Source organism: Phodopus roborovskii, unplaced genomic scaffold, assembly GCF_943737965.1.
Source record: "Phodopus roborovskii unplaced genomic scaffold, PHOROB, whole genome shotgun sequence".
NCBI classification, from domain to species: Eukaryota; Metazoa; Chordata; class Mammalia; order Rodentia; family Cricetidae; genus Phodopus; species Phodopus roborovskii.
In genome coordinates, this window is record NW_026126598.1 from 6,410,589 (window position 1) to 6,434,502 (window position 23,914).

Here is a 23,914-nt window from a genome sequence, read left to right on the forward strand (position 1 = left end):
TCACAGACTTCAACAAGCCACGACTCTTTCTTTAATATGTATTGAGTCTTTATTGAGGGCCACGGGTGACTGTGACTTTACCTATTCCAACCCTTCCTGCCTTCTTGGCAACCCCGCTTAAGTAAAAGGGTGCTGTGATCATCAGGTAATAGACAGGAAAATGGAGGTACAAAGAGTTTGTGTCACCCCAGTATTTTTAAGATGGAGACTAAAGCCCTGTCCATGCATGGTGGGATGTAACTATAACCTTAGCATTTAGGAGGCTTGAGACAAGAGGATTCTGAGTTCAAGGACAGACTAGGCTACATAATGAGACAACATACAACATCCTAAAAGTAAAATTTAAAAAGGGGCTAAGGATATAGATCAGAAGAAGAATAATTGCCTAGAATCCCCCAGTGAGAGTATGGGGGTGTGGCTCAGTGGTAAAGCATCTGCCTAGAATCCCCCAGTAAGAGGCTGGGGGCATAGCTTAGCAGTGGAGTTCTCGCCTAAAATCTCCAGTCTGGGGCTGAGGTTGTGGCTCAGGGATTGATCACCTGCCTAATTGCCCCAGTGATGGCCTGGCATTGTGACTCAGTTGGTAGTGTTCCTGCCAATCATTTACAAGGCTCTGTTCCAAGGTCCAGAGCTGTAACAATAGCAAGGAAAACTATCCTCCTTGGTGAGAGATGAATGTGTAGCAGGGAGGCTCATGAGTGAGATTGGTACCCTTAAGAAAGACCCAAGGAAGCTAGCTGGTCCCTTTTGCTGTATAAAGAGACAAATATACACCAGGCCTTCTCCAGACACCTCATCTGCTGGTGCCTTGGCCTGGGACTTCCTAGGTCTCAGAACCAGAAGCACTAAATTCTACATTGACATTAATTATCCAGTCTCAGGTGTTTTGTCACAGCCGTGCAAAAGGGCTAAGAAAGAGTCAGTAACCTTTCCAAGCTTATGACATGTGTAAGCGACGTGTTTGCCCACACCTTACTCTTGTGAAATTATGAGATTTGACATCTGTCTGTTCATGGGAACCTTCTGACACCTGTCATAGACTTGTCTTGAGACTCTGTAGCACATTTTCTTGCAGAAAAATTACCAGTGTGTCCCATCTTACTCCCTATCTAGGGATTTATTAAGAACAAATGTGACTGAGTATAAGGTACCCAGAAAAACACATGCCCTTTGTCCTGGTTGCATTTCTGTTGCTATGATAAAACACCTGGCATCAAGAAGCTTAGGGAAAGAAAGATTGATTTCAACTCACAATCCAGGTTATAGTCTATCATTGCAGAGAAGTCAGGGCAGAAACTTCAAACAGCTAGTCACATCATATCCACAATCAAGAGCAGAGAGAAATGAATGCATGTATGTTTGATTGCTCACTTGTTTGCCTGCCTATGCTAAGCTTTATTTCTCTACTCTTATGCAGTTCAAAACTCCCCTGCCTTGAAAATGAGGTGAGTCTTCCTAAATCAATTAACAACCAAGATAACTCCATACATGTGCAACATGACACGTTTAAAAGGAAATAAGAACAGGTAAATGTTGGGTGATAAGGAAGGGCTGAGTTCATGTGATGAACACATGTATTGGGCCGTGAAAGAAGATATAAAAGTAATTGTTTTTCTAGTTTTAACTCTGTCATGGATTTTTAACTTTTTTGGGTTTTTTTTTTCCCCTCGGTGGATAAGTCCATAAAAATATATTTGCTAGTGGAGGTATAAAATCCAACGTAAAGTTCCAGAGCTTCCAGAATGGCTATTCTAACTGTATAGAAGTTTGTTTGTTTGTTTGTTTGTTTGTTTTGAGATATATAGACTTTGGGTCTGGTCAATTTCATTATGTGACAGCTCTCATTTGCAAATTAATAAATATAAAAATTAAAGAAAAGAACAAGACTACAGATGTGTCCACAGTCCAACCAATGTGGACAATCCCTCACTCAGACTCTCCCTGGATGGTTCTAGTTGTAAAAGTTGGCCATTAATGCCAACCATCACAAAATTCCATTTGGAGCCTGAGTTCCTAGTGGTGAAAGGGGAAGAGGGCCTCCATCACTCTATCACTCATAGGATGCTGGCCCAGAAGTGCAGGCTCATGTTCTGGACTGGAAGCGGCTATTGACTCTAGACTGCACCGACAGCAGTCAATGCTCCTGCGGTAGGTAATAGAGATGGACTGGCCAGGATGGCTCACCAGAGTGGGGTATTGAGGGAATCTTTGGGGGTTTTAGAAAACACCACTGTGCCAGTTACTCTTCTCAGAGCTGTGACCACAGGCCTGACAAGAAGAGGGCTTTACTTTGGCTCACAGTTTAAAAGGACTCATTCTGTATGGCAGTGGGAGCGTGAGGCTGTCTGTTCACATCATAGTGGATAAAGAAGCAGAGAAAGGGGAGTGGGGCTCAGCTGACTTTCTTTCATTCTGAGACCACAGCTTATCAGACTGCCCTGCCCACATTCAGAGTGTGATGGGAGATGTCATTCTGTAAATACGTTTCTCACAGTGGTTAATGAATAAAGCACTGTTGGCCAATAGGAAAGCAAGATAGGCAGGACTAGAAGACAAGGAAGATTTGAGGAAGTAGTAGGAGGGGTCAGCATGTAGAGACTGGGGAGAACAGATGCATATCAAATACAGCCTGTCTGTATGTTAATTGGGGCTGGCCTGGCGGTGGGACCAGACCAGCAGAGGGGAAAACTTCTAGTAAAGCGGTGGGTCCAGGCCAGCAGGAAAAAGCTACTCCTAACAAGGCTGGGTCTTCAGTTCTGGAAACACCCTCACAGGACAACGAGAGGTCCATCTCTCCCAGATGACTGGCAATACAGTCAAGTTGGCAACAGAGATGGACTGTCACAACCACCAAACTGGATGAGTCGTGATGTTATGAAACTCGTGTGATATTCCCATTGCTGAGATGCAGACGTGTCCATCTCTGAGATCCTAGGATCAAAGTAGGTCCAGGGGAAGGACACCTGCAAGGATGACTACTTGATGTTAAGCTATGGGAATGGCTTAGCAGATAAAGTGCTTGCTGTGTGCAAACTGGAGGACTGGAGTCCAGACTCTCAGAACCTAAGTGAAAGCCAGGCAGGTGTGGTGGCTGCCTGTAATCTAGCACTTGGGAGGCAGAGAGAAGGGAGACCTGAGGCAAGCTAGCTAGCCAGACTAGCTGGAGTTGGTGAGATCTGGGTTCAGTGAGAGACCCTGCCTCAGTACATAAAGAAGAGAATAATCAAGGAAGACATAATATCAGCTCTTGGCTAATACACACTAACACACACACACACACACAAACATGCATGTCTTAACACGTACCCACAAGTGTGCCTATACACATGTGGACACACACAAATACCTGCATGCATACCCCTCTCCCCCACACACATACACAAGCACGTGCATGGGCTGTAGTAACACGGAGGAAGGCTATCTTACATGTTTTATTCTCTGTGCATCTCCCAGCTTTACCAGCTTAAGTAATGTATTTGTTGACTATGAAGGAAAGGGCTGGAACGGGGGTGGGGGGATAGAGGCAAGAGCAAGAAGCTTCAAGAAAGATTGGAGAAGGTTTAAAAGGGATGCTTTTTTGTGGTGTCTGAAAGCATTTACAGGCAATGCTGTGGTGAGATAAAAGGGAAGAAACAAGAAAGCCAAAGACCCAAGACAAGCAGGAGAGGCATGAGGTTCAGAATACCAAAGCGCTGAACTCAACACAGTGATCCAAGTAGTGCATCCACGAAGACAGATGCTGGGGAAAGGAAAACCTCCGTGGCGCTCAACTCCATTGTCCTCAGAACATCCCTACTTTCTGCTTCTTCTGATCAGAGCTCCCCCTTGAGTGGCAGCGAGACAACACAGGGGTAGAGGCACTTCCTGTCAAACTTGACAACCTGAGTTCCATCCCTGACACCCATGTGAGAGAACTGACCCCCCCCTACCCAATTGTCTTCTGATCACCACACATCTTCCTCAGTGCGCATGCCCACAAATAAATTTTATATATATAATTATATATATATACATATGTATATATGTATATTTCTACTTTAAAAAATAGTAAATACGTACAAGTTACAAAAACCGACAAGGAAGCCTCATGGTGTCTACAAGTGGTTTTCCCAAATTAAGATGGCATTTGGCAACCTACCCATACAAAAAGCAGTCAAAACCTGGGAAGATGGCTCAGTGGGTAAAGGGCTTGCTAGGCAGTCATAAGAACCCAACCCCTACAACTCATTAAAAAAAATAATGCTCAGTAAAAACTTGCAATCCTAGTGCTGGGGAGTTAGCGACAGGCAGATCCCAAGGTTTACAAGCCAGCAAGCCTAGCTAATTTTGGGAAGTTCTAGATGAATGACAAACTCTGTCTCAAAAGAGGAAGAAAAAGAAAAAAAGGAAAGAAAAGAAAGGAAGGAAGAAAGAAAAGAAAGGAAGGAAGAGAAAAAGAAAAGAAAAAAGTCGATAGCACCCAAGGAATGGTATCTCAGTTGAGCCAGTCTTCTGACCTACCTACCTACCTACCTACCTACCTACACACACACACACACACACACACACACACACACACACACACACACACACACACACACACACGGGGCACTGAGAAACAAGCAGTCAAAAATCTGGTATCTGCAGCCAACCTTAACAACATGTGAATTTAAGCGATAAAATTTGTCTACAGGCTGGAGTGTGTTTTTCTTTCATTATGTTTCTTATTTACTGTGATATTGATTCTGAATGCTCAGAAGCCAGCAAACCTCTCCCCTTGAAATAGCAGGAGTTGCCATCATTAAGGAGCGAAAGCAGAACAAACCAGAAGACAGCAAAAGCTCCAAGACCACAGGGAGGCATCTCCGCACCAGGCTGCTCCTTCCTTGAGTTTTCTTTAAATGCAGTTGACAGTCGTAGATGGAATAACTCAAGAAAGTCATGTGACCAGTTCCCTTTCTCTTGCCTTGTGGGGTCCGGGCTCATAGTGAGAGTGTCCTATACAAAATGCACAGTGAGTTTTCAGGAAATACCCACATTGAAGTGTTGCACGCGTGTTCTATAAACAGCTTGTTGAAACAGACACATCTCTTCTACCTAAGGGCAACATAAAGATACTTAACAGAGATGTGGGGCACAACTCTGTTAGGATCATAATTGCTCTACAACAGTGGTTCCCAACCTTCCTAATGCTGTGACCCTTTAATACAGTTCCTCATGTTGTGGCGACCCTCAATTATCTCTGTTGCTACTTCATAACGGTAATTGCGTTGCTGTTATGAATTGGAATGTAAATATCTGGGTTGTCTGATGGAATTTGAGGGTCATGACCCACAGGTTGAGAACCACTACTCTACAAGGATCAGAACCAATTCCCCAGAATCCACTTTTAGAAAAGCTTGCCAGACTTGGTGCTGTTTAGTAGCAATCCTAGGTCAGGAAAGGTGAAAACTGGTGGATCCCTGGGGTGTACTGGGCAGCCAGTCCAATCTACTTAGCAAGGTGCTGACAAGAGACCCTGTCTCAGAAACAAACAACAACAACAAAAGGTGAACAGCAAAATAAGAACAGAAGCCTTCTGTAAGGAGCTGAGTACCATGTACCACGGGTAGTGCAGTTGCCTAGAATCCCCAAGTGAGGGCTGAGTATGGCTCAGTGAAGACTGATAACCAAGAAGGCCCCAGGGAGATGCTGGGGACATTACTCAGCATTGGAGCACTTGCACCAAATCTCCCAGCGATGGACTTCATGAGGTCCTAGGATTCATCTTCAGGAATTGAAAAATAAATGAATAAAAACAACAATAGAACTAAGTGTAAACACAACAACTACCAAAGAGTTGAAGTCAGGATGAGATTGTCAGATGGAATTCAAGTCAATGAACATCATGAATATAGTGGCGGACTAGTGTTCTGTAAGGCAGTGCCATTAAGGGAAACTGAGGTAGAAGCACAAAGGACTTAGTGCATCTTTTCATCATTTCCTACAAGTGTGTATTTGCTTCAAGTTAAATGATTTTCATTACTGCTATATTTTTCCTGTTTTCTTTTTGTTTTAAGATTTATTTTTAATTGTGTGTATGTGTGGGTCTCTGTGGGTGCCTATGAGTGGATGCAGGTGACTGTGTAGGCCAGAAAAAGGCGTCAAATGGCTCAGAGCTGGAGTTACAGGTAGTTGTGCACCACTCAAATTCAGCTCTTCTGCAAGATCAGCAAGTGCTCTTAACCACTGAACCATCTCTTGAGCCCCTTATTCTTATTTAAAGCCAAGGAACAAAGAAGGCATTAGCTGGGCCTCCCCATCCCCTCCCTCCTCCCTCCCTCCTCCTTCCTCACTCCCTCCTCATTTCTCTCTCAAATGTATATACATGGTTCTTACTGCTTCCTTCATCACACAGCCAGTATGTACAAGCATGGAAATTCAAATGTGTCACCTAACTATGACGACAGAGCCACCAAGCAGGTGCTGTCACACTGCAGCGATCTGGTTGGAGGCAACAACGAGAATCATTTATGATTAGTGAAGCTCTTTCCAGGCAGGAGGAAGGGTAGGTGATGTTCACAGGATGAGTACCTGGCCAAGCATGGAGCTGCGTGATAACACAGCATCTCCTGCCTCTGTCAATCAGGGCCTCACCCACACGGGGAGAATGTTATCTTCCCTAAACACAAGACCTCTTCTATCTCTGCAATTATAAACCCAGAAGAAAAGTGAACAATGCCGGGTGGATGCTTTCCCAGAATCCTTTCTAGAAGACCGGAGGGTAGAACCTTTCACTCAAAAAAGTTTTCTAACCCAAGTTCAACCTTTGAACACAACTGAATAAGAGAGGCAACCCACCGCCAGGTGTACCTGTTCTAAAGACAGTATCAGTGACAAGTTATATAACCAACCCAATCATAGAAATCCACAAGATGATGCCCAGTAGCAGTTAGGATGTTAAGTTTTCTGGCACTAAAATGCACACTTATTTTTAATACACATGAGATCTATTTTGGTTCAAAGTTTTAGAAATTTTAGTCCATGATACTGTCTAATCAACTTTATATAAAATGTGTGATAATCATACCAATGAGTTCTAGCCCTGGGGAAGTTGAGGCAGGAGGAACATGAGTTCAAGGCCAGCCTGGGCTATACAGTAAGACTCTGTCTCAACAAATAACAAAAACAACTAAGGTTGGAAAAGTGGCTCATTAATATAGTATCTGCCTAGAATCCCCCAGTGAGGGGCTGGTGTTTGGCTTAGTGGTAGAGCACTTGCTTAGAATCCTCCAGTAAGAGGCAAAGGTGTGGCTCAATGGTAGAAAAACTACCTAGAACCCCTTGGTGAGGGATCAGAGTGTGACTCAGAGGTAGAACACCCATCTAGAATCCCCCAGTGAGGGGCTGGAGTATGGGTCAGTGGTAGAGCAATAGTCTAGATTTTTCCCTGTGACAGGCTGAGGGCATAGTACAGAAGAATCCTAGGTTTCATCCTCAGTATCACAGAAAGAAGACAAAATAAATTTAGTATAGAACAGAACATGAGAGATCATATTTTAATCATCTGAAGTGTTAAGCTCAACAGCATAGTGTTGTATGGCCATTGTCACCATCTCCAGGATTTCGCTCCCTTTCATTGAACTTTGATGCTCACTGAATGGTAATTCTCCATCCTTTCCTAATTCCTGGGGGTGCAAGTACCATTTCAGGGGTCACTATGAGTAGAAAATGAGGATCAACAGACATCTTGGACATCTGTGGAAGCTGCCAATTCAGAAGACAAAAATCAAGATCAGAGCGATAAAGGCCATTTGTGGAAACAGATTGTCCCAGAAGAAAAACTAAAAGCAAAATCACACATGTGTGCACGTGTGTGCACATACACATACACATATACACACATACATACACACACACACATGCACGCACGCACAAGGTATTACCATCTTGTATGGAATAAGAAAACATATTGCTTCCATTAAGTCATGACAATATGTTATAGAAAGGAAATTTAGTAGAATAAAAAAAAAAAAAGACTACTGGGGAACTAAAGTTATGATAGCAGTAAGTTTAAGACAATGAAAGAGGGGAAGAAAAAAATGAAAGAAAAAGCAACGGAAGCAGAAGAAAAGGATTTTTATAAGGAAAGATAGGAGAAATTGGAGGGTGGAGCTAAGTTAGTGGTTCTCAACCTTCCTAACACTGTGACCCTTTAATCCAGTTCCTCATGTTGTGGTGACCCCAACCATAACATTATTTTCATTTCTACTTCATAACTGTAATTCTGCTACAGTTATGAATCATAATGTAAATATATGATATGCAGGATATCTGATATGTGACCCCCTAAAGGGGTCACGACGCACAGGTTGAGAACCACTGAGCTAAGACACCCAAGGCTGGAGCAGTGCCAGACAAAGAATGTAAGAGAGAGTGTTCTAGTTTTTTATCTGTTGCTATGAAAACATTCTAACACAAAAGAATCCTGAAGAGGAAAGAGTTTATCTTATACTTCCAGGTCATGGTTCACTGCTGTGCACTACTGGGAGGGAATTCAAGAAATGAACCTGAAGGAAACCTGTTTTGACTCACTTGAAGGCTTGTGTGTAGCTATTTTTCTCATACTACAGTCCGGGACCACCTGTCTAGGGACTGTGCCTCTCACGGGCTGAGCACTTGTGCATCAATTAACAGTCAAAACAGATCTTCCACAGACATGGTCATGGGCCAGTCTGATCTGGGCTCTCCATCCCTTGAGGCTCTCCAGTCAGATGCCCATAGGCTTCGTTAAGTTGAGAATTAAAGCTAATTAGGATATGGTGTAACTGCTCATATATGGAATTGATAGGCCGGAAAAAGACACTTGTAGATGGGAACTCTCGGGGGTGTTGAGAAGGAAAAGGAGACAAGAGGGAGAAAGAAGAGTCCTAGAGCAGTGAATATCACCAAAGTATATTATTTGCATGTATAAAAATGCTATAACAAAACCCATTTCTCCTTTTAGTTAATACATATTAATGAAAACAAACGGACAAAGGAACCAATTGGCTGTACTGATGTACACCTGTGTCCCAGCACTCAGGAGGCAGAGACAGGAGATCAAGTGTTCAGGCCAGACTGAGTATCATAGTGAGAGTTCTCAAAAACAAAACAATAAACCCAGATACAGTCACCATTCCTAAAATTCTAGCACTTGAGAGGCAGGAAGATCACTGTGAGTATGAGGGCTTCCTGGAGTGCAGGATAAAACACTGCCTGGAAAAAAGTCTAGGGGCTGGGGCTGGAGAGCTGGTTCAGTGGTGAAGAGCTCTTGCTGCTTTTTTCAGAGGACCTCAGTTTGTAGCACCCACAGTGGGCTGTTGACTACTGCCTATAGCTCCAGTTCAGGGGACCAGATGCCTTTCTCAGGCCTACCAGGGGTACCTACAACATGAACATACACACATATGCACACGCGCACACACACACACACACACACACACACACACTCACACATGAAAATAAAATTGATCTTTAAAAAAAAATCTGAGGGCTGATTTTTAAAAAGTTAAAGTGCTTTCTACACACATATGAAGATCAAAATTGGGATTCCCAGAAACTTAAAATGGTGGCTGTGGTGGCCCACCTGTAGATCTAGACCTGAAAGGCAGAGGCAGGTGATCCCTGAAGCAAACTAACTAATGAGACTGGTCACTGAGAGACCCTGCCTCAATGAAGAATGTGAAAGAGTGATGGAGGGTGATCCCTGACACATCCTTGGATCTCCACATGCACGCGCGCACACACACGCACGCACACAGATGTACAAAAATACTTATGTGCTGTCTTAGAGATTCTAGTGGTGTGATAAAACAATTCGATCAAAAGAAACATGGGGGGGAAGGGTTTATTTCAGCTTACAACTCTCATGAAGGGACTCTGGAGGCAGGAGCTGATGCAGGGCCATGGAGGGATACTGCTTATGGCTTTCTCCTCATGCTTGCTCAACCTGCTTTCTTTTACCATCAAGGACCCCCTGCCTGGGGGTGGCACTGCCCACTGTGGACTGGACTCTCCTCATCCATCACTAGTTAAGACAAGAAAATGTAACCTAAATATACTGGTGGTCAGTCTTGGTTGAAAACTGACCTATACCAGGTTTAGCATTGTAACATTCAAAGCTCTAGAGAGAAAATGAAGATTCTACAAGCTTCCAGAGAGGAAGAAGAAGGGTGGAGGGATGCAAAATATCAGGGATTAAAATGTCTTAGATTCTTCTTAAAACACACACACACACACACACACACACACAGAGAGAGAGAGAGAGAGAGAGAGAGAGAGAGAGAGAGAGAGAGAGAGAGAGAGCAGAAAGAAAATACCAGAGCAAAGCCACCAAAAGTCTTAAACAATGTGACATTTAACTCTATCATGCCATATATCATACAGAAGACAGGGAGAACGTCATCTTTAGACTTCATCTTAAATGGTTTTCTCTGTGTCCAAGTCTCTTTCTCTGGAAGCTTCTAGATGTGGTGCTTTGCCTGCATATGTATACCAACAGAGAAAAAGAATGGCACAGGGGTGAAGCACTGAAGAGGAGGAAGGAAACTACCAGAAGGATGGGGGAAGGAGCTCCAAACGACAGTGGCAGAGATCAGCTCTGCAGCAGAGCACTCAGGACTTCTGGTTGACTTACTTCCATGTCATTTGTTGAAGCAGTTTCCTCTAGTTCTCTCTATTCACTACTGAACCACACCCTAGCCCCTCACTGGGTGATTCTAGGCAGTTGCTTTATTGCTTATCCATATTGCAAGGTATTCTATACTTTAAAAAAAATTTTGAGACTATGTTGCCTAGGCTTATCTTCAGCTCAACATGTAATGTATTCAGGCCTTGAACTTGTGATCCACTTGCCTCAGCTTCTTTTGTTCCTGGAGTCTTCCCTAGGCCTGTTCCTAGGTTTGTTTCCCTAGGCCTGACTAATGAAAGCTTAATGTGGAATCAGAATGGTGTGGATGTATCAAGAGAACTATTTTCAGGAGGAAACTGCCCTCACTGCCAAATGCTATCAGGCCAGGGGAGCAGAAACTGGATCCACTGAAGAGAAAATATTGACTAGTTTTGCTTGAGTGATTTGGTGTGATGTACAAGAATTGCACACTACTTAAACTTAACATATCACAGATATGGGCTAACCCAGTCTGTCAATTTCTCAAAAAAGATAAACAAAGCCATCAAAGGTTAATACTCAGTGTCAACATGCAACCTGAATGAAGAATGACTTCACATAAAAATGAATTCTGGGCTAGAGAGATAGCTCATAGGGTAAAGGTACCTTCTGGTAAGTCTGACAACCTGAATTCCATCCCTGAGAGCCACATGATGGGAGGAGAGGACCAGTTTCCATAAGTTGTCCTCTGACTTCAAGCATACACTATCATGTGTGTGTGCTATCTCCATAAAAGTAAATACAATTTAAAAAATTTAAATCAGGTTTGGAGAGGTGGCTCAGCAGTAATGAGCACTGGCCACTCTTGCAGAGGACCTGAGTCCAATGGTGGTTCACATGGTGGTTCATAACCATCTGTAATTGTAGTCCTAGGGGATCTGATCCCCTCTTCTGGCCTCTGAAGCACTAGACACAAATATGGTATACAGACATACATACAGTGGAAACACCTATAGATAAAAAGCTAATAAATTTTAAAAGAAAACTTAAGCATTCTAACATGGGTTATGTATCCCCACCCTTATTCACCGACTGCCTAAGGCTAGCTGAGACCAGCATGTAATGTAACTTCATGATAGACCACTCATACCTCCTTACGATGATGTCTGTAGACATATTTATAATAAGAGTCAAAGTGATTATATTTTATACCCCAGAGAGGAGGTGAAAAAAGCAGAATATTAACTTGTTTGCATTTTCAGATCTTAACTACAAAAAGTCAACACTTAAAAGGAAGAAAGTATGAACGAATTCATCTCTGGTTAGTGTCTGCTTTTCCAATTATATTTGCTTTTTGATATGTCCACATTTTCCTACAAAGAATATTCATTACTTTTAATATCAGAAAACAATTATTAGTCTGTAAAAATAGAGAATGTTTTAATCAAATTTGAACAGACATTAAGTGAGATTAACACCATGAATCTTGAAGAACTAAACTTGATGTTGAAAATCAAGTGTGCTTTTCAGGTAAAGGGAACATTCTGTGATGGTGAAAACTACGGTGACTATTGAAGGCCCATGGGTACAGATCTGTAGTGACAAAACAGCAGCAACAACAACAACAACTAAAAACAGACAAGAAGCAAAACACAAACACTATTAAGAAGTCATGACTAAGAAGCAGTCATTGTAGGAGACTTGAAAATATCATTATCTCAGAGAGCTCACAGTACTCTGCTTAGAGTCTACCCAAGCATGCACATAATTGATGTTCAGCTGAAATTTAGTACTGGAATATAGTGTAGTGGTTATTAAATATAAGCCATCTATATGAGTAGATATGAAGAATGTCTCAATAAAACAAGGACAACAGAGAGGGCACTGAATTCTGTGAAAGAGAAAGTGTTTGTGGACTAGAGAAAATATGGAAACTAGAAACCAGAAATGATAAGAAAGAAATGGTATATACATAGTCAACTCTGGTCCCCTGGTCACTGAGGCCAATAAAGGATGATAAACAGGACTTAACCTCATGGTCTGACTCAACCAAACACCTCTCCTTCCTTTCTTCTCTACTAATCAATTGTTAATACAAATATTTATTTTGTTTTTTAAATTATGTGTATGTATGTGTGTACATCTGCATGTGGATATGTGCACATGTGTGCAGGTGCACACAGAGGCCAGAAGAGGGCATCAGATCCCCTGGAGCAGAAGCTCAAGTCCTCTGGAAGAGCAGCAAGTGCTCTTTAGCCCCTCCACTAATCTTTTTTAGGCCTGAAGCAGCACCTTCAAAACTAGGCTCAAGGGTTATTTCATCCAGGGATTCCAAAATGTGACCCCCATACTCTTAGTGGAATTGCCATTGCAATCATGAGACATAATGTTTCACATTCCCATGATGAGCTTCTTAAAGCAGAATTTCCTCAGGCATGGGGCTCCAGAAGGTTCTGATGCTAAAACACCTATGTGAAAAAGGTGCACAAACCCCTCCTATCTGTTCTCCAGTGTTCTGACCCAACAATTCCTGCAACAAACCCTTTGCTGTTCATCTTGGCATTTGATAATCTCAATTCTGGTATAGGCTTAGTTTGAGGGTGACTCCACATGGGCTCCAAGAGCTCTCCCATTGGAGTTCCTTTTGCCCACAACAGCCAGATTTTATGGGTACATTCTCTCTCTCCATTCGTACCTGCTGTGGTGGTTAGTTTTAAATGTTACCTTAGTACAACCTAGACTCACCAGGAAGAAATCCCTGATTGGAGGATTGCTTCAAGTGGCTTGGTCTAAGGATGTGTCTGTGGGGGATTATTTTAACTGTTACTTGAGGTGGAAAGACCCACCCTGGATGTGGATGGCATCACTTTCTGAGCTGGACTCTGAACTGAGTAAGAGTAAAGAAAGTTGGATGAACATAGAAAGAGCAAACTAAGTTGATGATGGGTGCATTGATTTCTCTCTGCTCTTGTCTATGGACATGCAGTGACCAGCTGTCTCTAGAGCTCCTGCTTCTGTGACATCCCTTCAGTGATGAACTGTGACCTAGAATGGCAAGCTGAATAAACCCTTCCTCTCCTTTGTTCCTTGTTGTAAGGAGCTTCACCACTGTACCCAAAATGAACATGGAACACATCCCATGCCCTACACGTGTTCTGTTCACTATCCAAATGAACTACCAAATCTTTGATTCTGGCCTACTTCTTCGAAACCCAAGTCAAGATACCTATAGAATCCACCAAGTACCTGGGCTGTACCAGAGGTCTTCACTATCTCCTACAGAGCTAGGGTTCCAGCTGAGAATATTTGGCTTTCCAACCATCTTCTCTAACTGGGCTTTGTGGCTACTCCATCATGGAGGTATAGGGAGTCCTCTCTTTTCCCAGTCATCTAGTTCTGTGTGTCATTAAGAGTCTCTTTCCAAGTAACACCTGCCTACCCTTCCAAAGCTCTACCAGACTCCCACCTCCTCTCAGGGTATCCTAGTTTCACTGCCTATTGGCTGACAAAAGCAACTTGGGTGAGAAAGGGTTTATTTCAGCTCACTATTTTGGGATACAGCCCATCATCTTGGGGAAGCCAAGGTGGTAGCTTAAAGCATCACATTACAGTCAGGAGCAGGCAGACTGTATACATTCTAGTGCTCTACTCCCCTGCTCCTCGATTATATAGCCCAGACCCAGAAAGATGCTGCTCACAATGCACAGGTCTTCCCACACCGATGAAAGCATCAAGATGCACATACCCCAGACATGCCCAAACACCTCCATCATCCAGATAATCCCTCATTGAGACTCTCTTCTCAGGTGACTCTAGCTTGTGTCAAACTGACATTTACAGTTAACCATCACTGTGGACATGACTGCCTGAGGGATAACTGCCATCTCCACCCTGTAAACCCCAACCCTGCACAGTCCAGCCGTACAAGATACAGTGGCATCCTATGTTAATGGTTGCTGCCATGGGCAGTGAGGTGCCTGTGTCACACATAACAAGAAGTCAAGCAAAGGTTTCTTTAGGGAAGTAGCAGGATGGGATACTGGGGACAATTGGGCCATCAGCCATCAAATGGTGGCGGGGTAGGGGATGTTCGAGCAGAGGTCAGGGGACAGTGGTCTACTAAAACATAAGGTTTGCAGTGAGTATACAAGAATCTCTGAGAGAAGAACCGTACTAGGGAGAGATTTTACTAGAAGATTCTGAGATTCCCAGCAAGTGAAGAAAATCCTTCCTCTGAACATCAAAGTCAGGCTTAGAAGGAGGCATAGATAACAAAGTGCCCACAGTAAAGGAGAAGAGCAGGAGAGTCTAGACTTGGCTCAGTTGGCAGAGTGCCTGCCTAGCATCGGGAAGCCCCGGGTTCCATCCCCAGCACACATAAACAGGTTATACCAGCATATGCCTGTCATCCCAAGACTTGGGAGGCAGAAGCAGGAGGATCAGGAGGCAGAAGCAGGAGGATCAGGAGTTCAAGGTCATCCTCAGCAACATAGATAGTTTGAGGCAAGCCTACGCTGCATGAGACCTTGTCAAGAAAGAGAGGGAGGAAGGGAGGGAAAGGATAAAGGGAGGAAAATAATAGCACTAAAATCTATTCAATGACAGATTCTAATACACTGGATGATGATGCAGAGGAGACAGGTTACTGGTTCCAGGGGCACTATTCACTGAGTGTTTTGGGGATCAGCCAGCAGTTCTAAAGAGTCTTGAGGGACCCCTCCTACTCAGGATGATCCAGACCTGGTCTCCTAGAGACCAGGCTACAAAAAAGATCAAAGTGAGCCCATCTTCTTTCCAACCTGAGAACACCTTTGGGGTAATCCTTCTACTCAGGCTGCTCAGCACAAGAGGCTTAGGTACCCTAATCCTATGAGCACTTGGAAGATTAGCCTCCTGGGCCTTCAGCAGGCTCACTAGCTCTGCAGTTGTCATGTCTGTCCTGAGCTCAGAGGGATTTCTCCCTGTGGTGAGCATAGTGAATTTTGTACATTGTGAGCAGCTACAAGAGCATGATTATCTGTCTACACACCTGGCCAATGTACATTTGTCTGATGCTGTCTCCAGACATCCTAGGAGTTGCTTTCTATTTTAACAAACCCATCATCTCTAGATGCTCTGAATTCGAAAGAACAACTGACACAATTTTCACCTACCACTGGTGGGGGAATTCTAAAACAAAATGTGTTCCTAACAGTGTGTGTGTGTGTGTGTGTGTGTGTGTGTGTGTGTGTGTGGTGATGTGTGTTCAGGCTGGAGATCAATGTTAAGTGTTTTCTTTAAGGTGAAGTGTCTTCAATCTCCACCTTTACATTTTGAGACCTCACCTCTCACTGAGCAGGATGCACCCTGATTCAGCTACACTGTTCCGCCAGCAAGCTCCATGGATGCTCCTGTCTCCACCTCACATGCAGACAAAGTCTAGAGATCAAAACTAGGTCTTCAAGCTTTTAACTTATGTCTTGGAAAAGGTAGTGGAGGCAGAAGAACTCAGACCATCCCTTGTGCTCTTTTGGTGATGTGAAAAGGGGAATGAACAGATCCAAGCTGAGGGATTTACTTTTTGTTTGGTTGGTCTTCTTTTGTTCTTTATATAAGGTCTCACTATGTAGCCTATGCAGAGGAAAAACTTGCTATTTAGTTCACCTTAGCCTTGAACACATGACCCTCCTTCCTCAGCCTCCCAACTGCTAGGATTAGACATATGGGCCATCATGACTAACTCCAGTAATTTTATTTATCCATTTATTAAATTTTGCATGTGTGTGTGTGCACCCGTTAATGTCTGCACAGGTACATATGCACATATATGTGGATGCATGTGGAGGCCACAGGACCACCTCAGGTATCATTCCTCAGGAGCTGTCTACTTTGTGTTTTGAGTCAGGGTCTCTCACTGTCTTTGAGTGTACTGATTGGGTGAGGCTGGGTAGACAATGGGCCCCAATAATTTTTCTGTCTCTGCCTCTCCAGTGCTGGGACTATAAGCACATGCCAATATACTTCACATGGCTTTTTAAAAACATGAGCTCTGAGAAATTGAATTCAAGTCTCCATGTTTGTGGGGAAGGCACTCTACCTAAGATTTCTCCCTAGCGCATGTCCACCTAGCTATGTTATAAGAACTCCTTCTAGTTTCATTTTGTTGTGCTTGCTGTGATAAAACACCTTGACCAAAAGCACCTTAGGATAGGCAAGAATTTATTTGGCTCACAATTCAATGTGAAAGGGCTAGTCATAAACTACCTGAAGTCAAGAATAGAAGCAGAGAGACCCTTGCTTGCTTAATTCTCATTTGACCTTTTTCCTGGCTCGTATAGTTCAGGATCCCTTTCTTAGGGGATGGTGCCACCCACAATGGCTGGACCCTCCCAATTAACAATCAAGGCAATCCTCCATAGAGATGCACATGGACCAACCTGATCTAGATAATACTCTCTTCCCAGGTAATTCTAGGCTGTATCAAGCAGACAGTTAAAACTAACCAGTGTGGATCCACAGAGGACCCAAATAGTCATGCACCAATGTCTGCCAAGACTCCCTCTTCCTGCAATATGCTCCAGGGAGCAAGAGATATGGACACCAGCATGGTTCCCTTGGGAACAGAAGTGGAATTTCTTCCCTGCTGGCACGGAGTCCTACAGGCAGCCTGTCCTCCCCCGTACCTTCATCGCTGTTGTCGTCCACCAGGATGATCTCCTTCAGCAGGTGTGTGGGTGTGTGATTGACAGCACTGTGGACTGACCGCAGGATCACAGACAGGGCTTCATTCACGAAGATGAAGATGATAGATATCTGGGGCAACTCCTTGGAGTATTTGAGCTCCTTACACCTGGGGAAGAACAGGAAGGCTGTCAGAGAAAGCAAGTCAGCACACGAGAGGCTGGAGAGACGGCTCAGAGATTAAAGGCACTGCTCTTGATGAGGGCCCAGGTTAACCATATGGAGCAGCTCCGAAGTGCCTGTAACTCCAGTCCATCTCATGCTATCGCTCAGCTCCCATGGGAACTTGTATTTATGTGGCTCACATACATACCCTCAGGAGCACAAACACATACATATGAAATAAATCTTTTTTTAAAAAAATAATAGGAAAAAATACACATAAGATGTGGCTGAGCCAGAAGATTTTAGCCAATTTCTGACAAGGTGAGAAATCATCACTTTTCCTTGGCTCTCCATCTTTCTATATTCATTTCAAGACAAGGTCTCTGGTATTCCAGGCTCACCTCAAACTCACCATGGAACGGAGGATAACATTCTAGGGAATCTGACCCCCTTTCATGAGCACCAGGCATGCATATGCTGCACAGACATCCATGCAGACAAAACACCTACTCACAAAAATAAAGCTTTAAAATTAAATAAGAGAAATAAAACAAGACAACACTCTAGAAATAATAGCAAGGTTGCTGTTCTCTAGCCTCTACTGGCACACGTGAATGCATGCACATGGGTACACACACACACACACACACACACACATACACAAAAGGTATGCAAATATACAACTCATCCTGCCTCTACAAGACTACACAGTGCATAGAAGGAAGCCTGAGGACCCGAACAAAAGGAATGAGATGAAGGGATGGAGTGGGAGGGACATGCTGGGGTGGGAGGAAGGGATGTGTCTGTTTCTTTATGCTGAACAGCTTGGGCTGTGTCAGGCCGCATGAATCACACTGGCAATTTTCAGAAGAAAATAAAGTTTTGTTACGATGTACATCCATGCCTCCTGAGGAGACTGTTCAGGGATTCATGGATTACACACCCTTATTTTTTGCTGTAAATCCACTGATGAGGGACACAGAAGGGATACAAACGACCATTCATTGGTAGGCTCTTGAGCCGTTTGTTGGCAGAAGTCATCTCATTGACTGGGTGGTGAACCAAGGAGTGAGGCTATACCAGCACGTCTCTCAGGACTCGGTCTTGCATGCTCAGCCTGGGAGTCTGCAGCTGCTACATCTCAGCCCATTGCTCTCGATACTGAAGATGAGAGTTGATGTAGCTAGCTCATGCCTAGCTACCCCAAACAATCCTTGGCCAAAGTTGACCTTGAAGTTTTTGATCTTCCTGCCTCTACCTCTCAAGTGCTATGATTACAGGTGTGCACCGCTACACCCACTTTCCCAGTGCTGGCCTCTTATTTTAATATCCTTTAGTCCTTTCCGGCATGGAAGAAAAAGCCCTCTCTCTCTCTCTCTCTCTCTCTCTCTCTCTCTCTCTCTCTCTCTCTCTCTCACACACACACACACACACACACACACACACACACACACTTGCTACCTTCCTCTGAGGAGCCATGACTAACACACCATTCTTCATATTGGGAGAGATATTTGCAACCGATCAGAGAGTCCTACCTCATGAAACATTGTCATTGTAACCTCTCCTTCCTGTCAGAGCCTTGGCGCCTCTGACCCACCCAGAGCAATCATCACAGCTACCTTATTAGGGATATTGCTGCCACAGTGCAATTATCTCCAAGCTCCTCTGGCCTTCACTGGCCTCTTCTGCAATGCCAGAAATGCTGTATTCTGCCACATCCAGCTCCAACCATCACATTCTCCTTCCCGACCAGTTTCTTCTCCTTCTTCCTAGGAGACCTTCTCTTACACCCCAGTTCTGTGGCTGCTCTGGCTTATCTCTCCCTCTGTTAGCCCTTCCCTGGTATCTTAGTCACTAATTTTACTGTTGTGCCAAAACACCTAACAAAAGCAATATTGGTGCTCTGCTCACATTCAGGATGGTTGTTTCCATCTAAAGGTACCTAACCTAAAACCTCCCTCACAGTCAGGCTCAGACATGGGGAAGGCAAGGCAGCAATAATGTTTTAGTAGTGGCATGATTAGTGTTAACTGTCAACGTGATACAACCTAGAATCATCTGGGAAGATAGTCACAATCAGGGACTGTCCAGGTAAGGCTGGCCCATGGGTGGGCATGTCTGTGGGGAATTGCCTCGAATGCCTTACTTGGCTTGGAAAGACTCAGCCCACTGTGGGCAGCACCATTCCCTAGGGTGGATCCTGAACTGTATAAAGTTGGAGAGTGAATTGAGTGGTAGGTAAGCAGGAATTCATTTGTCTGTGTTCTTGACTGTGGATATATGATGTGACTAGGTGCTTCAAATTCCCGCCTTGACTTTCCCACAAATGATGGGCAGTGGCCTGGAATTGGGAACCTAAAGATTTTTACTTGTTTGTTTGTTTTTATTTATCCAGGTTTCAGAAATGAAACTAGAATGAAGACTCTGAATTAATACATGGCTTTGTCCCTTAATGGAGCAGTAATAGCATGCCGTTATGGGGAGGTGGTAAATGGTCACTGGGGTTCCTGGGAGCTGTGTTTTATCTCCACTCCTCCAAGCATTCTCTTTCTGTTTTTTCTGCTTGCTGTGATGTGAGCTGCTGGGCTCTATCTACCCTGCAGCTCTAGTTGATGGACCAATAAAACCAGGAGTCAACATACATCCTTCCTTTCTTAGATTCTTCCTGTTAGATGTTGGTTACAGTATAAAGAAGGAACCAAACACAGCTTCAACTCTTCTCTCCAACCCCATCTCTCCTCCTTGTCCAGGAAGGCTGCCCCTCCGCACACACACACTTTTCTCTTTGCCTGAAATACTCTATCACTTATCCACCCACTCCCCCACCCTTAAGCCCTGGTTCCTGGCAGTGTTCCTAGACCTCCATCCCCAAGCCCAATTCCTCTCCTTTGCTAATTTCTATCCCTCCCCACAGTCCTCTTCTCTCCTCCCCAAGGCAACCACCAATCTTCTTCCTTTTTGCCTTCCCAGAACTTCATGAGAAACTCTCCCGCCCCTCCTGTATTTACCCCACCTGCTATTCCCTCCATCAAAGAAAGGTATCACCTATTTTCCACTACAGGTATATGTGGGTGACAGTTCTTCCAAGCTTAAAAGACATCTCCAGCACAAATGCGCTTCTGTCTCTCTTGATTTACTAATCAGGGCTCAAATGCGCCACACTGCCTGGGTCAAGTACATCCAGCAGCCTGGTACTCTAGTTACGCTTATCTCTTCTCATCAAGTCTTGTCTGTATCTTAGGAGAACAGTGTCATTTTTAGCAATAGCAGACCTTGCAAAATGAGATGTGGGGTAGAATAACACAGATCCACGCTGTGCTGTTCCTCTCTTGGCACTCTCATTATTATGGGGTGGAAATGCACACTTTGCTGGGTGGTTTAATTTCCTCTTGAGCTCCATGGTTCCTATCAGATGAGCCACATACCTCATTAGCTAGGCCTCCTGAAAAACTGCCTACTCTAGCATTAGAGCTCCCTGGGGCTGCCCTATCCATCTTGGTGACAAGTGCTTATCTTAGGGTCCAGGGAACCCCAGAGAAAGTCCAGAAATTAATTGCACAAAGTTGTGCGGGAATATATACCTTTAGTTAGTCTGATGCAGGAGCATGCTAGGAAGGGTTGAACCAGGCCCTCCTGGCCAAAAGAACACCTCTGTTGGTGGGCAACACTGTGTCAAAAATCACACAAAGCCCCAAGTCTTCCCTGCCTGCCTGGTTCCTACAAACTTTTATTCTGGAATATTCCCACAAGGTACTTTTTATTCTTGGATGGCTCACTTCCTGGCTCCATGGCTACCTAGGAAGTATTTTTTTTTTCTGAGTCATAAGGAACTGCTTTTCAGAGCACAGCCATCTTTAGCCAAAAATCCAGGGGGTCTCACTCTCCTTTGCCATATTAAGATACAGTGGGAGGTTCCGGTACAGGCAAGAACCATCCACACCTCTATGGACAGAATGACTTCTTTCAATTCTGTTTTCTTTTTTCTTTCTTCCTTCCTTCCTTTCTTTTTCTTTTTTTCTTCCCTTCCTCCCCCTCTCTTCCTTCCTCCTTCCTTCCTCCCTTCCCCTTTCCTTTCTTTTTAATGAAAGGCTGTGGGTTTTACCTTTAGCCTAGGTTCTGATGATAGCTGACCCTCTTACACTTAAATCCTTTGTCTGAAAGAGAATGGAGGACACACACACAGACACGTAGGGGCCTCCTAGGGTGCCCTTCAGACCCTCAGTTTAGTAGATGGTTCCACCTGGCTCTGATACAGTTGCTTTTATTATGCTGAAGCAAAAAAGAAAGAAAAGAAAACCCCTAGAGTTTTATTAAGCAGGGGCCCAGGAATAGAATCTGTAAAAATAATTAAGAGCAAATTGGTGCAGACAGTTTTAGGTCAAAGCTAAGAAAACCTCCACACACTCAAGGCAAGAGTGACGCCCCCAACATTACTGGGAGGCAGCTAACCTGGTACAGTGGAAGGGGAGGGGTTGGCCCTGCTGCTGCAGGAGGGCTGGAGGGACATTAAGAAATTATGCAGTCTTGGAAGAATAAATAGCTTTATTTAAGGTCCAACCAATCGCACACTTGGTCAGCAGGGTTCTTCCCAGAAACCAAAAGCCATACCATGAAACTCTTCTCAGAGAAAGACAATCTATCCCTTCTCCATTGCTTCTGAGCAATCCAGACTGCTCTAACGGTTTTGCTGTTTGTTTGATTTGGTTTTAGCTGTCTTCGTCTAGCAAGCCCTGGGATACACCCCCATTACACACACACCATAAAGCAGGCTTGGTAGTACACACCTGCTGCCAATACTTTGGAGGCAGAGGCAGGAGGATCGGAGTTCAGGGTCATCCTCATTTGCATTGTGGGTTCTGAGAGATTAAACAGAACCAAGAGATAAGAAACAGATGGATCTCAGAGAGTCTGTGCCAAGGACTGACAACAAACCAAAGGAGAGAATTCATCAGTCAATGGCGCCGGAACCCTAGTCTCTATTGGATAAAATCATGAGCAGCTACCCTCTGAACACACGCCAAGATTAATTTTACATTTAACAAGCTAAGTTTGGAATTCCAAATATAAGAGAAAATATGAGTATCTGCAGATTCTGGATGTCAAAGAATTCCCAAGTTGAAACACAGTAGGTTAATAATAGCACAGAGTCATGCTCCCCAAAGAAAATGAGGGTATGGCAAACTACAAATGGAAAACAATTTACAGCCATAGCTGAAGACAATACTGCCTCACATCACATAATGATGAAAAGGCAAGAAGCATAATTAAGACCAGAGACATGGCTCAGTGGTTAACAGCTCTTGCAAAGAACCCAAGTAAAGCTCTCAGCACCCACATCAGGCCACTCACAAATGCCTGTAACTTCAGTTCCAGGGATCTGATGCTGATTTCAGCCTCTGTGGACACTGCACTCCACTCACATGTACACACACACACACACACACACACTCTCTCTCTCTCTCTCTCTCTCTCTCTCTCTCACACACACACACACATACACACACACAAAAATCTTTTTTAAAAGAATAATTAGCTAAATAGACTAAAACAAAACAAACAAGGAAGCAGATAATACAAAAACAACAACAACAACAAAAAGAAACAACCAAACAAAAAAACAAAACAAACAAACAAAAAAACCCGGTGGGCTTTGGTGGCACAGCACTTGGGAGGCTGAGGCAGGTGAGTTTGAGGCCAACCTGGTCTACAGAATGAGTTCCAGGTTCCAAAACAATGCAGAGAAACCCTGTCTCAATAAACAACAACAAAAACACAAGAACCTCTATAGTCACAAGATGTTCATTGTAACACAGGGATGGAACACAGGTCCTCATGATTGTAAGCCATCACTCTCTTAACTGAGCTTCCCTTGGCCTGAGAATGGATCTTAAACATCTTCCAAATACCCATTGCTCGATCATCAGACAAGAGAACATGGCCAAGGCTGTTTACTTCAAGCCAACCAAGAAACAAAGTGAGTCAGAAGTCACGGATAGGCAAATAGGCTAAACCACCGAACCACCCCTAATGGTCTCTGTCTGTCTGTTATCCAGGCACCATTTCCTGAAGTTTTCAGAATCTCCTAAAATAGCACCACACCAACTGGAAAGTGTTCAAAACAATCCTGCAAGACAGTTCTAATTCAAACCATTACACGAGGCCCATCAATCAAGAATGGAAAGCTCTCAAAATTTTGAGCTAAAATAAACCTTTTGTCTCTGTAAGTCAATTTGCCTTGGGAATTTTGTTACAGTGATGGAGAATTGATGAATACGCTTTTCTGGTGGCCTATGCCTGCAGTGGGTTGCAGAGCATTTCATTTGGGGATATCAAAGATTTAATGAGTGGCCTATAATTGCAGGAACACTAAGTCCCCTCCAGGGTACCTGTTATGCCTGGTTGAAGATGCCACATCAGATCACTGGGGAAGAATCTCGCCTTCTAAGGAATGGTAACTTTATTTGATTCCAAATGGTT

At 43.9% G+C, this 23,914-nt stretch overlaps 1 protein-coding gene across 1 annotated transcript in view; it reads right to left on the reverse strand.

Moving 5' to 3' along the window:
- Nucleotides 1-23,914, reverse strand: part of Galnt17 (polypeptide N-acetylgalactosaminyltransferase 17) — a 384,262-nt gene that overhangs the window by 189,704 nt on the left and 170,644 nt on the right. The window contains exon 3 of the mRNA XM_051204994.1: nucleotides 17,272-17,438. Coding sequence (XP_051060951.1) covers nucleotides 17,272-17,438 — 167 coding nt within the window. The remainder of the gene's footprint in view (nucleotides 1-17,271; nucleotides 17,439-23,914) is intronic.